The sequence below is a fragment of the Meles meles genome, chromosome 4, assembly GCF_922984935.1.
Source record: "Meles meles chromosome 4, mMelMel3.1 paternal haplotype, whole genome shotgun sequence".
Lineage (NCBI taxonomy): Eukaryota > Metazoa > Chordata > Mammalia > Carnivora > Mustelidae > Meles > Meles meles.
The window spans coordinates 11208853-11223788 of NC_060069.1; the positions used below are offsets into that span (position 1 = coordinate 11208853).

The window sequence follows — 14936 nt, forward strand, 5'->3', positions numbered from 1 at the left end:
TTACATTCACCTGGACGAGCAGGACCGGACACACTCAGCCCTCAGCCCGGCCCCGGCCTCGGAAGCCGAGTGGGGAAGCCGCGGCGCGGGGACAAACCCGCCTCGAAGACCTCTCCCGGCGGAACGCTTTGCCATGGCACCGCCCCCGCCACTTCCGCCACGAAGCCAGAGGTCCCTCCCCGACGCCGGAAGTCCCGCGGCCCTGCTTCCGCGCCGTCCTCCCCAAACCCGGCGCCGACAGGAGGATCTGCTTCCGGCCCCGAGTGGGCGCCGGCTGGGCTCGCAGTGCGCAGCGGATCGCAGTCCGGGTAGCGTCTTTCCCCCAGACGTTGGCGCGGGAAGCTCTGGCCGCGGCCGCGCCAGAAGAGTGCCGGTCCGGGCGCGAGGTTCGTGCGGGGCCATGAACGGGACCGTGAACCCGCTGCTGGATCGCGAGGAGCACTGCTTGCGACTCGGAGAGAGCTTCGAGAAGCGGCCGCGGGCCTCTTTCCACACCATTCGCTGTAAGCCCGTGCTCCCCTCTGTTCCCTTCGGCCTGCGCCCTCCTCTAGCCAGCCCGACTCCTTCCTCTGCCCTCGGCCCTCCGAAGTCCAGGAACCCCTGCCTACGTCAGCTCCCTTCTCTCCAACCCCAGGTCGTCCAGGACCTTGATCGCCGCCCCTCCCCCCACCTTTTCCAACGCACTCCCGACCAAACCTTTCGCCACCCCCTACTGTTCTTCTGTCTTGTGGTCCCACGTACTTCTTCCGAAGACTATTCGCCCCGTCTTTTTCGTCCGCCCACCCAGCCCTTCCTTATACGAAACTTAACCCTCTTTATTACCGAAATGCTGTGACACCACGTCAGACTCCAGCTCTCCCTCTGAGCCATCCCCCTTTCTGATGATCCTACAGGGTCCTCCACTTTTAAAGGAGTCTTTCCCGTTTGCTTGTGAGCCTCATCGACTCCCTCCTATTCCACTCTCTTCTTCCATGTCTTCCTTAGTCTTCTTCCTCCTTCGTCTTTGTTCTGGTCATTTAAGTTTGCGCTTACTCCCCTCCGCAGCCAAAGAATTCGCCTCCGCTGTGCGTTCCATCAGAGGCTTTCCCTTCCAGGTTTCCGTGCCTCGTTTGACTCTGTTTTTTGTCTTTTGAGGTCACCTCTACTACCCAGACTTTAACTCAGCTCCAAGTCCCATGTGGGTGGAGAATAAAATTAGAATTCCTGAGCTTGGACTAAGTTAAAGCTTGAGCTATGTTTGGAAGCAGAGAGAGGAGGCATAAAGAATGGCCAGATAGTTATTATGCTGGACCTTCCTTTTCTACATGATTACAGACTCTGTGTGTTGAGGGAGGGCATGTCTACGTCCTGGGTAAAGTTTGGCTGACTGAGCTTCCCTGTGTGATTCACAGGCTCCTGGTTTCCCGTCTTGGTAGTGCTAATGCTGGCAAAGACTTGTTATTGTCTAAGGAACTAATAAACGTGACTCAGTACATTGGAAGAGGGCGTGTTAGATAATGAAGTTCCATCTTTCTGTGGTCACCTGCCATATCATTACCGTGTCTCCTACTGACAGCAGATCGGCTCTTTCAGAGGGAGGATATTGGGATTATGATAAGAGCATCATTTCCTGAGCAGTTTCCTAAGTTGATGGTTTAGTAGTGTGAGGGGCAGTGTGGAATTTGGGACACTTCACATAAGGACCTGACCTGCAGTCTGAGGCTAGTGTATGTCAAAATGGAGTAAGATGGCCATTCATGCTGTACTTCAGCAGCAGCTGAGAGAGATGGGCAAGATTAACCTTTGGCGGTATGGTTCTGCTCTGTACTTTCACAAGAGCATTTTTGTTAAAGCTAGGAACTTGAGTGTGGCAAGTCCTAATTTTTGCGTTTCTATGCAAAATGAAATCAGCTTATGTCATACCGTGACCTTTCATGTTTTATACAGGGTTTAACAGGAGCAGAGTCTTCTTTTTTTTTTATTTTTTTAAATTTTTTTATTATTATTTTTAAAAGATTTTATTTATTTATTTGACAGAGAGAGAGATCACAAGCAGGCAGAGAGGCAGGCAGAGAGAGAGGAGGAAGCAGGCTCCCTGCGGAGCAGAGAACCCGATGTGGGGCTCGATCCCAGGACCCCAAGATCATGACCTGAGCCGAAGGCAGCGGCTTAATCCACTGAGCCACCCAGGCGCCCCGGAGCAGAGTTTTCTTAATATGCTGTTACTTTTGATCCTGTATACAACCCTGATAAAACACCTTATGGATAATCAGGCATTAATTTTCATCTATCTCTTGGGAGAAGGGAGTATCTTTGCTTAATGGGTATATGAATTCTAGCTTTTTTATTCTTCAAAACAATCCAATGGGGATGGGAGGAAAAGTATGTGGGAGGTATAGATAAACAAGATTGTCCCTGAGTTGGTAATTATTGAGGCCGGGTGAGAGTACACAGGGGCTCATTGTACTGTTCTTTCATTTTTGTATATGTGGAGTTTTCCACAGTGAAATAGGTTTGTTTTTTTTTTAATTCTAAATTTGTATTTTCCATTTATGTGGAGTAACAAAAATATTTAACTTTTTAAATAAGAATGCCCAGGAGGCTTAGTATAAGTAACTTGGTGGATAAATGCTCTTTTGCTTTTCCCTTTAGATGACTTTAAACCAGCATCTATAGATACTTCTTGTGAAGGAGAGCTTCAGGTTGGCAAAGGGGATGAAGTCACAATTACACTGCCACATATCCCTGTAAGTTTATGCACTGTGGAATCACAGTGAATCCTCATATTCTACGTATTGCCGATTGAATTGCTTACTATGTGAAAACCTTGAGATTTCTAAGTTCCAACGTAAGGGGAGAAGGGATTTTGGGGGTGGGGTTTGGTGGAATTCTTGCTTCCCAGGTGCGTAAGTAAAAATGATTCTCTGCCATTTTCCCCAAGTTCCCTTTTCTCCCATTTGCTACAAAGTAGATGATGTTCCTCTCTGGATCCCTGACTCCTCTTTTAGATCTGCATAGTTTTTTTTTTTTGTTTGTTTTGTTTTGTTTCCCAAAGAGCAAAGCCCTAGATGCTGTGTTGATTTATATCGACACCAGTTTAGGAGTATGGCACAGGCAAGCCAGGAGTTAAGGCAGGCAGGAACAGGATTGACATACTTCAAATATCTGGCAAAAGGTGAAGTCCAGGCCGAAGGTTTCAAGCAAGAACCAGAATAATAGAGCAGTCAGCTCATTTAGGGATGAGGAACCCAGTTAAAAGCTAAGTTGAGATCCCTTGCAGAGAGATTTGTTTGAAGCTTTGCCCAAGGCAACACTGTAATCAGAAAGCCTGACGGATCAAACAAAATACTCTCAATGAACATATGTCACTGCATGTCACAGTCTGGTGTTGGAACATAATAAGGTCTTGGTAACCAGTGATAGAATGAAAAGGCTCTGGACAAGAAGCTTCACGTGGAGGAACGATTACTTGTTTGCCAGTTCCAACTGCTGTTTTGTTACTTGTTGCCTTTGGCAGCTTACATCATCTCCCTTTGGATCTTCGTTTGCCAAATGTAAAATGAAGAGGTTAGATAAATGGTCTCTAAGGTCCCTTCCGTCTCTAAGTTTTTACCCTATGAATAGCGAGTCACAGAGCCAAGCAGTCTTTTGTTCTATATAAGAGATTAAATCCTATAGTTGTCAAATATTAATTTTTATTTATGCCAGATATTAATTGAGCACTTACTGTGTGCTGGCCCATTACTAAGCACCGAAATACAGTCTTAAGCAACATAAGTACTTTTCTTGCCCTTGGGGAGCTTATGGTCTAGAATTAAATATAAAAAAACAGCAGAAAATCAGGGAAGGTTTCTCTAAGGAAATGACCTTTGAGTAGATTTGAAGGTTGAGTAATTGAACGAGAAGAAGGGGCAGGATGTGGGCAGAAGCCTCATTAAAGCCCTGTGAGAAAGAGCTTGAGAATCGGAGAGAGGCCAGCCTCCTTCTGCTCTGGATTCCACAGAGCTAAGGGCTGAGTGGTCCAGGATGAGGCAGGAGGGCCAGGTGTCTGGTTTAAAGATTTTATCTTTTGGTCTCAGAGCAACAGGGTAGCAGTTGAAGGGCTTAGGGAGGTGGGTAGCCTAATGTACTTACTCTGAGCCAGGCAGAATAATAAGCTGTCCTTAGAGAATGCTCTGTTGGTTACTTGGCCTGAGGGGAAGCCTCAGACTCTGAAATTATAAGGAAATACAGAGATCACTTACTGGTTTTACTTTCATAGTGAAAGTTCTACTCAGTTTAATATTGAGGAATGGCTAATCTGTTTTTATCAGTTCACATCTTGCCTTTATTTGTAACATACCTTCAGTCCTTAGAAAAGTGTATAGTAACTTTGCAAATTTTTACTACCTTTCTCGATTACTGAGAAGCAGTTGCACAGTAACAGATTCTTGCTCTATTATTATTTCCCTTTTCTTTTTGCTTAGAAAGCCAGAGGAATTAAAATAGAAATCTGTTTAGTCTGTTCTATTTGAGTAGCTCTGATAAAAGATTTGATGAGGTAGTCATTTGTAAATATGTAACTGGTTCTGGATTGATTGTCTTACCCTTTTGTGGCATTTAGGGATCTACACCACCAATGACTGTGTTCAAGGGGAACAAACGGCCTTATCAGAAAGACTGCGTGCTTATCATTAATCATGACACTGGTGAATATGTGCTGGAGAAACTCAGTAGTAGCATTCAGGTCAAGAAGACAAGGTATGTGAATAACCAGATACAGGCTGATACAGGGTTTCTGTATCTTTGCATTATCCATCAGTTTATTTGAAAAGGAGGTGAGCGCTGGGCACTCAGTGTCCTGTTGATAATCTCAACAGCTCTACTTCGGTCTTCTTGACAAGTCAGTGAAATACACTTCCTCAGGTGCAGTAAAAAGAAATGATTCTTTCAAGACCTGAAACATGGAAGCCACTGGGGAAAAAGATGTATTTTACAATTAAATCCACTTTCTTAATCTCATGATAGTTGATATAATACCGCCTAATGGGATAAGACTTAAACGCCTAGGCTTGTAATTATGAAAGAATCATAGAGTGATATCCCTTTCTCAAATTGAAAACATTAGAGGCACCCGGGTGGCTTAGTTAAACGGCTGCCTTTGGCTCAGGTCATGATCCCAGTGGGATGGAGCCCCATGTTGGGGCTCTCTGTCTCTCTGTCAAATAAATAAAAACATTTAAGAAAAAAAATTTTTTTTTCACAAGATGCATCTGAGGTATTTATAATACCAAAATAAAGTTTTGCCTATTTTTTTTTTCTTTGAGTAGCGAGCTCTTTTAAAACTTAAACAGGTATTACATGTCTAATATGAAGCCAAGTAGATTTTAAAGTCGAAACTTATTCCGAAAAATAGAACCATTCCCAGTGGTTCTATTTTTCACATTGTGATACAGCAGTTATTTTAAGAGTCATGAAATCTTAGAATGGACTCTAAGATTTAGAAATCTTCGCGTGAACTACAGCCTCATTGATGTTTTTCTGTTTATGCTTTTTCAAGCCGTTTTTCTGTACTCATTACACAAGAAAGTAGCTACTGTTTATTGAGGGATTATCACCTGCTGAATGCTATGCCAAATGCTTTCATGCGTTATCCTCCATAACTTTACACATAACTTTTAGGAAGATGCTATTATTACCCTTTTTAAAAAAAAAAATATAGCACTTCTTTTTTATTTAATTTATTTATTTGGCAGAGAGGGCCAGTGGGGGGGGTGGTGAGGGCGGGGAAGCAGGCTTCCAGCTGAGCAGAGAGCCAGATGTAGGGCTTGATCCCAGGACCCTGAGATCATGACCTGAGCCGAAGGCAGCTGCTTAACTCACTGAGCCACCCAGGCACCCCTGTTGTTACCCTTAAAAAAAAAAAAAAAAGCACACAGATGAAGAGACTGATTACTAGTGAGCTTGTGACTTCCATGGAGTCAGCACCAGAGCTGAGCCTTGCCCTAGGCATGCTGCTTCCAAGCTCCTGCTCCTCTCCCGCGGGGGATATATTTGTTAATTACTTCCCCCAACCGGTGCCACCGTTACCCTCCAAAAGCTGATGGTGGTGCACGTGTCTCTCACTACTCATTGTCATCTGTGGACTAGCAGCATTTTATCACGTGGGTGCTTTTTCATTTTTTAATTTTTTAAAGATTTTATTTGAGAGAGCACAAGCAGGGGGAGGAGCAGAGGGAGAGAGAAGCCGACTTCCCGCTGAGCCCCACTCTATCCCAGTCCTGGGATGTGACCTGAGCCAGCCTGGCACCCTTTGGATGCTTTTGTAAAGTGTAGAATTTCAGGACTTGCTGAGTCAGAATCTGCATTTTAATGAGCTCCCCAGGTGATTTGTGTGCACACCAAAGTTCAAAAGCCCAAAGTTTGCTGGGCTAGTCCATTTACAAAAGAAATTGTTAATGAATAAAACATTCTCCGTTTGGGGTGGAATGCTTTGCCTGTGTCTGCCCGCAAGAGCTGGCATGTGACAAGATGAGCAAGCAGTAATAGGTCATGCAAAAATGTGCAAACTAGCCAGTATTTCAAGAGCTGGTTTTACTTAGTAACGCATATACTTGTGACTGTAACTTTATATTGTCCACAGGTCAAATAAATAATCTTGTTGTCGATGAGTTCTCATAATCCCATTGTGTCCTACATACTAAACGGGAGCCCCGTGAGGAGTGCCCGTCTGTTTGGTTCGACTCTGTGTGTCTGGTGCAGAGTGCGGGACTGGAGTCAGTAGGCAGTTGTTGAACGGGTGGCTCACGTGAGAACATGACAAACGTCAGTGTCTTGAAGTAGTCTTTAAAGAGCACAGGGATGTGCAGAGACCTATGGGCACTTGGTCCCCCGAACAGATTTGAGAATTTAATGGAGGCTCTCTCATGGATGTCTCACTTCAGAGCCGAGGGGAGCAGTAAAATCCAGGCTCGCATGGAACAGCAGCCCACTCGGCCCCCGCAGCCCCCACAGCCACCACCGCCGCCACCGCCTATGCCATTCAGAGCTCCGACAAAGCCTCCGGTTGGACCCAAGACTTCACCCTTGAAAGATAACCCCTCTCCTGAACCCCAGCTGGATGACATCAAAAGAGGTAAGCAGCATTTTCTGGCAAACAATAGCAACTTGGAGAGGGACTTCGGTGTTTTTGTGGCGGTCGCAAGCTCTTGTATTGACATGACGCCATGGGTACTTTCTGCCATTGAAATTTCTGCAGAATTCACCATTCCAGAGGTGATGCAGGTAGGGGCTCTTGCCACTTGCCTCACTGGATTAAGGGGGAGTCCAGAAATAGTGACTGGAGTTGTGGCTGTCTTTGCAGCTTTCTGCTTAGAGATCCAGGATGTAAACAAGCATGACTGCCCCCTGAAGGTCTATACAACATGCCTTTAAAGCTTTGGGAGAAGAGAATTCCAAGGTGTTAGAGTGAAAACCAGGTCCGTCAATGTTAGTACAGTGTCTAGGTCAGAAGAACAATTGAAAATACCAGGACCAATGCTTTGTACTAACACAAAGCATGTGAACATGAAAGTGCCATGGGGACCTGGAAATGGACACAGCCTAGAAAGACCTGGAGATCTGGTCAGGCTCTCTCCAGTTAGACCCCAGGCCAGGATCACCTTGGCTTTCTCCCCATACAGTGAATGGGTGGTTTTAATTGTCCACACTCTTTAGGAAGTTATGAGACTAAGTATCGTATTCCAGATTTGTAAAGTTCTGTGAAGCAGAAGTAAGTCTGTAGTAGTGGTAAACAGGGAAAGATAAAGAGTTGTCCTTGAGAAGCTTCCCTTTTCTACCTTGTAGAAGTTCTCGTAGTAAGCAGAATCATTCTCTGTGCAGTGCACATTCGTTAAGCTGCTGTTTTTGTTTTCCTCATGCTGCTTATCAAAGTTTTCACTTTAGCTGAACAGGAATTGGACTATGAGTGGTTGGTTATTGCCAGTTATGCCTAAAGGAACCACACTTGTTTAAAACCACATGGTATGTTTGGACAGGAAAATCTGGCATCTTAATGTATCCTATGATGTATCCTTAACGTACTCAGCGACACTGGAAGGGAAACGTGTTTTTCCTTCCCTGCTTTTCATTGGTAGAAAATGTAGTACCAGACGGGCTTGGCTATGGGGAAAGTATAGAAAGAGTGCAGAGGAAGAATGTCGTTTCCCAATTTTCCATCAGTTACCGTGGTTACCCCTGCCCGCCTGGGTTTCTTGGAGGGCCGAGAAAGCTGAAAAGGACTTCAGAGGCTGCCTGCTCTGGCCTTCCATTTTTTTCAGTGTCTCGGAAAATTCATTGACTACCACCTAGGTTTCATTGCTGGTTAGAAGTAGATCCCCAAAACAAGCATCCAGATGTTCCAGTGCCTAATCAAATATTTTTCAACCCCTTAGCATAATATTTTTCTTACTTGGTGTTTAATCCCATAATTCACCATCTTTTTTTTAAGTAGATAAGGCAAATAGACTTGATTCATTTCTTACACAGAACAGCCATTATCTGAAACGGTTTTCTGTTTGGTTATTTGGGGTGAAGTTTATGTTTCCATTGTCTCTCTGAAGACAGAGTTTTATTTTGTTGGTTTTGGTTTTAGTCATTTTGTTTGTACGTTTTTAGGAAATTAGGAAGCAGGGGTTTTAAGTGATTCCTCGTTGCTGTTGGTCTTGCCACTTTACTTGTTTACAGAAGGTTCCATGTGTGGCCTTGAGAGGGGTTGCTGTGCTCACCCGGGTCATGTCATTTTATTCCAGAGCTGAGGGCCGAAGTTGACATTATTGAGCAGATGAGCAGCAGCAGCGGGAGCAGTTCCTCAGACTCGGAGAGCTCGTCAGGAAGTGATGACGACAGCTCCAGCAGTGGGGGTGAGGACAATGGCCCGGCATCCCCCCTGCAGCCTGCACACCAGCAGCCCTACAACATCAGGCCGGCCGTCGCCAATGGAACCAGCCGGCCACAAGGCAGCAGCCAACTCATGAACACACTCAGTAAGTGTGTGCTCCCTTTTTCTGGCTTTGGGGCGGTGGGAGTGGCGCATGTCAGGCCAGAGGTGTGGCTTTTGTTTATCTCACATCCGAGTCTATACACCAGAAGAGATTTAAGGTGTAAGAAAGGATCCCGACAAAGAAAATTTGGAGCGTGTGGCGCCTGGGTGGCTCAGTGGGTTAAGCCTCTGCCTTCAGCTCAGGTCATGATCCCAGGGTCCTGGGATCAAGCCCCTCATCGGCTCTCTGCTCAGCAGGGAGCCTGCTTCCTCCTCTCTCTCCCTGCCTGCCTCTCTGACTAGTTGCAATCTCTGTCTATCAAATAAATAAATAAAATTTAAAAAAAAAAAAAAAAGAAAATTTGGAGCAGAAAGGAGTAAGTTATCAAAGAGTTAAAAAAAGGGAAGTACAAAACTAAGAAGTCTGTTTTTCTCTTTTTTCCCCCACTGGCACAAATAAGGTCTTGTGAAGTCTGGAAATTGCTGAAACATGAACATCTTGGCTCTATATTTTTGCATTTGCCAGGCTTTTGGGGTGCTGCCTACCACCATACTGCCCCCTAAATTCGGCCTCCAGATCTTTGTACAGTCCCGAGAACCCAGTTTTCCAGACTGGTGGCCCACAGCCCACAGACTTGGGAACCCGAGCCATTAGGATGTATTTGGAAACGAACCAGCCATTGGCAAAAAGGAGAGGAAGGGGCATTGCAGTGTCTGGGTGGCTCTCAGTGTAGTTGGTACTAAAGTAAAGAAGAGCAAAACAAGAACAAACACAAATTTCTTTTACTGAACGTGGGGCGGGTGCTGCTTCCTTATGCCCCCCTCTCTCCAGAATCCTAATGAATGCTCTCACCTGGCATGACTGCCTTGGAGGAGGCTGGAAGGTCTGGAGGCAATAGTGGGGAAGCTAACTTAGTTAACCCTGCTACTATGGACCAGGGAAAGGTACTTCTCAATGTCAGCACTAGAGATGTGGGCCAGAGAAATCTTTGTTTGGGGAGGGGCAATCATATGTATTGCAGGATGGCTAAGAGCATTCCTGGCCTCTACCCACTATTTTTCTTCCTCCCTTCTGCCCCAGTTGTATCAACCCAGAATATCTCAAGACATTTCCAGATGTCCTCTGGGGGACAAAACCACCCCCACCAGAGAAACACTACTCAAGGCCCTGCTTTTCTCCTTGAGTGAGTCCAGCACTCTTAGGTTACCAGTGAAGGATCCTGTCTACTCTCCCGTTCTGTGGGCCTACATTCTAGTTATCAGGGTGTGCTTTGGTGCTCTTCTCAGTTGGCTTGGGAGAACGATGAGTTTCACATCGGGAGTTTGGTGTTCACAGTGGAAAAGTACCAGACAGCTACTGTGGCTTTAAATCAGTTCTTAATTTTGCCCAGTTAATGCTAAATTACCCTTTCCTTTTAGAAAGAAAGAGCAAAAAAAATGGCGCCGTGGGTGTTACCTGCCTACCAGTGCCTTAAAATCCTTTTAGTTCTTTATGGCTCCAAGTTACCCTGTTCTTCATTCTTCAAATAGCAGTTCCTTAAGTTGGCATATCTCATAGACAGTAAAATACTAGGGTTATTTAAACCAGGATTGTCAACTGGAACCAACTTATAAACCCTAAAATCACAGTAAATAATGCAAATTTGCTAACCCTGATATAAAAATACATAGAGTCATTATAATATTGTTTTTCTGAGTAGTAACCTAAGTTATATTTTCTCTTCTCAAAAGTAAATAAATGGATCAATTTGAACCTGAATCAAATCAATTACATAAGCAATTTCAAAACTAGATTTTCAGTTCCATTTACACTGACCTGTTAAATACACCACATCTTACTGTGTAAGCAGTTGCGCTCAGCTTAGCTGACAAGAGTGGCTGCCAGGCCTACACTGACTTCCTTAAGTTTAGAACATTAGTTGTCACACTCTTGGGTCTCAGACCTCTTAATTCTAGAAGTTATTGAGGACCCCAAAGGGCTTTTGTGTCTGTGGCTTAGATCTATCAATATTTACCATATTAGAAATTATGATTGAGAAACATTTAAAATATTTCAGTAATTCATTTAAAGTAACAATAATAACCATCACATGGTAATAAAAGTAACATTTTTATGAAGAACAAATTTTCTAATCAGAAAATATTTAGTAAGAAGAGTAACATTGCTTTACAATATCACAGCTCTAACGTCGGGCTTAGTAGAAAGCCGGATTCTACACCCATTTCTGCATTCAGTCTATTGCCATAAGTTGTTCAGCTTGATGTAGGTGAAGAAAATCAGGCATCACCCAGGCATGGAGTAGAAAAGAAAGTACCCTCCGGAAAGGTCCCCAGGTCCTCAGAGCAGACTTTGAGAAGAGCTGGCCTAGCTCTTGTCGTAGTTCACTTTTGTGGTGTCAGCTGGGGTCCTGTTAACTCTTATTATCATCTGAGACTGAAATGTGGAGTACTTCTGTTCTTCACTCCTAAAACCTAAATTTGGCACACTAAACAAAGATCAGGGCCTTTACGAAAGCTCATTAGTTGAGTTGAGGTTTAAAGTAACGTGAATATCCTGGGCAGAGGTGTCCCAGAGGGGATCCTGGATTAGCATGTTCCTGGTATAAACAGTATTCAGCTTCCTTACCAGGAAGCCTAAATCCATGTTATTTTAGCTTTTATAAAGCAACTTAATATGGACAATTCTAGATGGTGAATCAGTTATTTATAAATGCTTGGCCTGCTATTTATTAACACATTTAAAAGCTGTCGGGCCTGCGCCTGGCCTGTTCTATCCCAGTAAGCAGCATCGCTGTGGTTTGCAGCTCCCAAGAATGGCATTTCTTTAAAAGCGTTGATTGCATCAGTTTTGTCACTGAGCCAAATTGATTTTCCTCCCTAATTAAGTGGAATTGGCCTGGTTTTACTGTAGTGTGATAACCAAGGCAGTCAAACAAAGAACTGTGGGGAAGTCCTTTTGAAATTGTGTACTTTTGGTGTGATTCTGTTTTCTTTTTCTAGGAAATGACTTGCAGTTGAGTGAGTCTGGCAGTGACAGTGATGACTAGAGTCGGCTCTTTCGAAATCAGCTTCTCGTGCACAGATGTGCTGCTGGACCCGGCTGCGCTCGCACAGAGCCCCGTGCTGAGAGGGACATGCTGTGGATCAGTGACTGTGTAGGAGTTTGAGGCTCTGGAGGTCTCAGAGATTCAAGTCTTTAACTTAGTGGTGGTGGGTGATTTTCTCGTATAATTTCTGAACAATCTCGTGTTGCAAAGTAGAACTGTGGAAGAACTAACAGAATTATATTTCTATTTGATTAACACTGTTCATGGACAACAGACCAATGCGCCCTGGTCTAGGTTACTCAAAGGCCTTTATCTCTACCAGGCCAGTGATTCCGTTTTAAACCTCAGCAGCCATCCGTTTGGCCAAGTAGTTTGCACCAGTGAAATGAAACCTGGTCTTTGAGGGGTAGGAGAGGGAGGGAAACCTCAAACTGCAGCACTGAGGTATGTTAAAACCACTTTACACTGTTGAGAAAAGTGGTAAGGAAGTTTTGTGGGCCCCAACCTGATAAGCTGTGTAGAAACAGACTTCAAGAGAGAGTCCTAGAGCATCCGCCGGCCAGGACCCTGGAGCTCTGCTAGTTCAACCCCCTCATTTACAAATAAGGAAAGAGAAGCCCACGGTTGGCTATGGCCGGTCTCGTGCCCCCAGTCCAGGCTTTCCCTGCTGCTTCCTCCCTTGAATCTCATTTATTGGAACTGGAGATTATTATACTTGATACTGATAGTTGTACATTGGAGCTTTTATTGGATTCCAAAAGACAAAAAAGTGTTGGGTACTTCTGACTCAGATTCTGACCCAGAAAGTCCCTAACTCCATGAGGCTGGGTGAGCAGGTTAAACTATCAGCCACTATGCTGACACTCAAGGTACAGTCAGATGGAGGCTCTTAGTTCCATGTAGACCCATACTGAGGGTTCTTTATTCAGTGCATTCTAGTAGGGGGAGGTAGGAGTGGAAGAGAGGTGTACTGAAGGAACCTTTCCGAACAAAAGAACCAGCCGCAGGTTTTCAAAAACCGGAATCTAGATAGGAAGCAGTTCTGCAATGTGAAATGAGCACATTCTTTGAGAAGACATTTCTGTTCATGCTTTTCTACCACGGTTTGTGCCTGACTCCCCGACTGATCTGTATTTTTGATACAAGAAAGCCACAAGATTGCCTTTTTGCCATGTGCGGTTTCCATGTGAATCTTACAGGCAACTGGTCACTAGTAAATGTTCCATATTGAGTGAATGTGTGATAAATTGTCCTGTGGTTAGTATGGACTAGCCCATTTCTGTAATTAGAATGAATACAATTTGAAGGTCCTGAGAAATTTCTATTTACTTTGGTTCAGTGGGTATCAAGAACATTAAAAATGATTTTCCTTCCTTGGGTTCCTCCACTCAGAGATGGCCTCTGCTTCCTCTGTTAGTGGATGGAAGCAGTCTGGACCTGGGCAGGAAGTAGATGATTCACAGTGAGGGCTCTGGTGAGAGTTGCACCCTACAGGGTCACCGGTTGGATGGACACAGTGGCTCTGGGTGAGCTGGACGTGGGCCTGGCACCGCCATCCAGCGGCACCCTCACACCACCCCACCCAGTACAGATGATAGGGTAACACACTAGTACTCTGTGGTGGGTTCTTAACCCATCATGAGGTTTCAGTGGGTTTAATGGCAGGAATTTATTTATAATGAATTGATAATTGTTTTATAATTCCTTGGTAATGATCAGCTCAGGGAAGGTGAAAGTCATGACTGAGAGACTTATTACTGGATATGGGAATTGATTCATAGCTCTTAACTTGCTCAACTTGGGGCAGGTTCCAGGAACTTGAACTAAAAATATCTAAACCTCTCTCTCTCTCTTTTTTGATTCTCCCAAAGTCTTGATTTATACAGACAGAATTGTGGTTTTTGGTATGTTGGGTCAAGATGTTTGTTTCTATAGGAAATGCTTGCATGTGGCACTGGGTTTGGTGATTCGAGCTCTCTAGGCTTCAGACCCTTTCCTCTGTCACCCATCCTGTCTCACACTGCATGGTTCTCCTCTAGCCTGTTTCCATTTTGTTCTCTGCACAAAGCCCTCTCGGTTCCCTCACTCGGCCCTCTAGCTTCACCCACCAGAAAAAGAACAAGGAATCTTTTCTTTTCAGAGATCAAGAATTTGTCCTCATAGACTACTTCTCATGAGTAACCTCATGCCAGCCTCACTGGACTTGGTCTTTGTGCCTCTGTGCCTTCTCAATCTCTCCCTCCCCTCTCCCCCGCCAAGCCCCAGTCCTGACGCTCTGGAGACGCCATCCTCGTGGACTCTTCCTCTGTTCGTTTCTGCCCGCTAGAGTGCTGTGTGGACGTACTGAGCTTCCTCTTGCCTGAGCTCTGGTTGCTATGCACTCCTTAAAAGCAGGGACTGTCCTTCTCATCTCTGTTCCTTGGGGTGTCCACAGGAATAGACATTCAGATGCTTATAGCCTGGTGGGGAGGAGGGAGAGAAAACCAACCAGTGGAGTACAGAAGGTAGACATGGAGAAAACATTCCAAGCATTTGGAGACAGCTGGAAATGATCCCTGCTGATTTTCTTGGTTTTGAAGTCTCTAACTGAATTGTTCAAATTGCCTTTTCTTTGTCCTGTACAACTTCTACCATACCGCGGGTCTTTAGGCAAGGTATAAAGACTTAAATCCGAGGTACCCAAGGAGCCATGGCAAGCCACAGTAAAGATGTGATTTGGAGAAATGTAATACAAACTAGAGAGGTGTGATGATGCCACTCATTAACTACTTTATTTCCAGAGCAGAATCATTGTTTTCTGTGTGTGGTATTAATATGTGTGTGCTTCAGTGGTGGGAAAACTTGAAAATTCCAAAATCCTTGCTATCTTTATTGAGAGGCTGGTTAAGTAGGGTGTATGTAGGGGGGGGGGT

At 44.7% G+C, this 14936-nt stretch overlaps 1 protein-coding gene across 1 annotated transcript; it reads left to right on the forward strand.

Annotated features, from left to right (window-relative positions):
* The first annotated feature begins 131 nt into the window (after positions 1-131).
* On the forward strand, positions 132-12250 carry EAF1 (ELL associated factor 1). The gene is made up of 6 exons (XM_046002393.1): positions 132-503; positions 2632-2726; positions 4583-4719; positions 6903-7093; positions 8748-8981; positions 11978-12250. The coding sequence occupies exons 1-6, from the start codon at positions 134-136 to the stop codon at positions 12022-12024; spliced, it is 1074 nt and encodes a 357-aa protein (XP_045858349.1). The 5' UTR covers positions 132-133; the 3' UTR covers positions 12025-12250.
* The last annotated feature ends 2686 nt before the right edge of the window (positions 12251-14936 follow it).

Excerpts from the sequence above, each read along its gene's own strand:
- EAF1 (XM_046002393.1), top strand. The coding sequence starts at position 134 with ATGGCACCGCCCCCGCCACTTCCGCCACGAAGCCAGAGGTCCCTCCCC. Across the intron at positions 504-2,631 it reads CTCTTTCCACACCATTCGCT|ATGACTTTAAACCAGCATCT; the intron begins GTAAGCCCGTGC and ends TTTTCCCTTTAG. Across the intron at positions 4,720-6,902 it reads ATTCAGGTCAAGAAGACAAG|AGCCGAGGGGAGCAGTAAAA; the intron begins GTATGTGAATAA and ends GTCTCACTTCAG.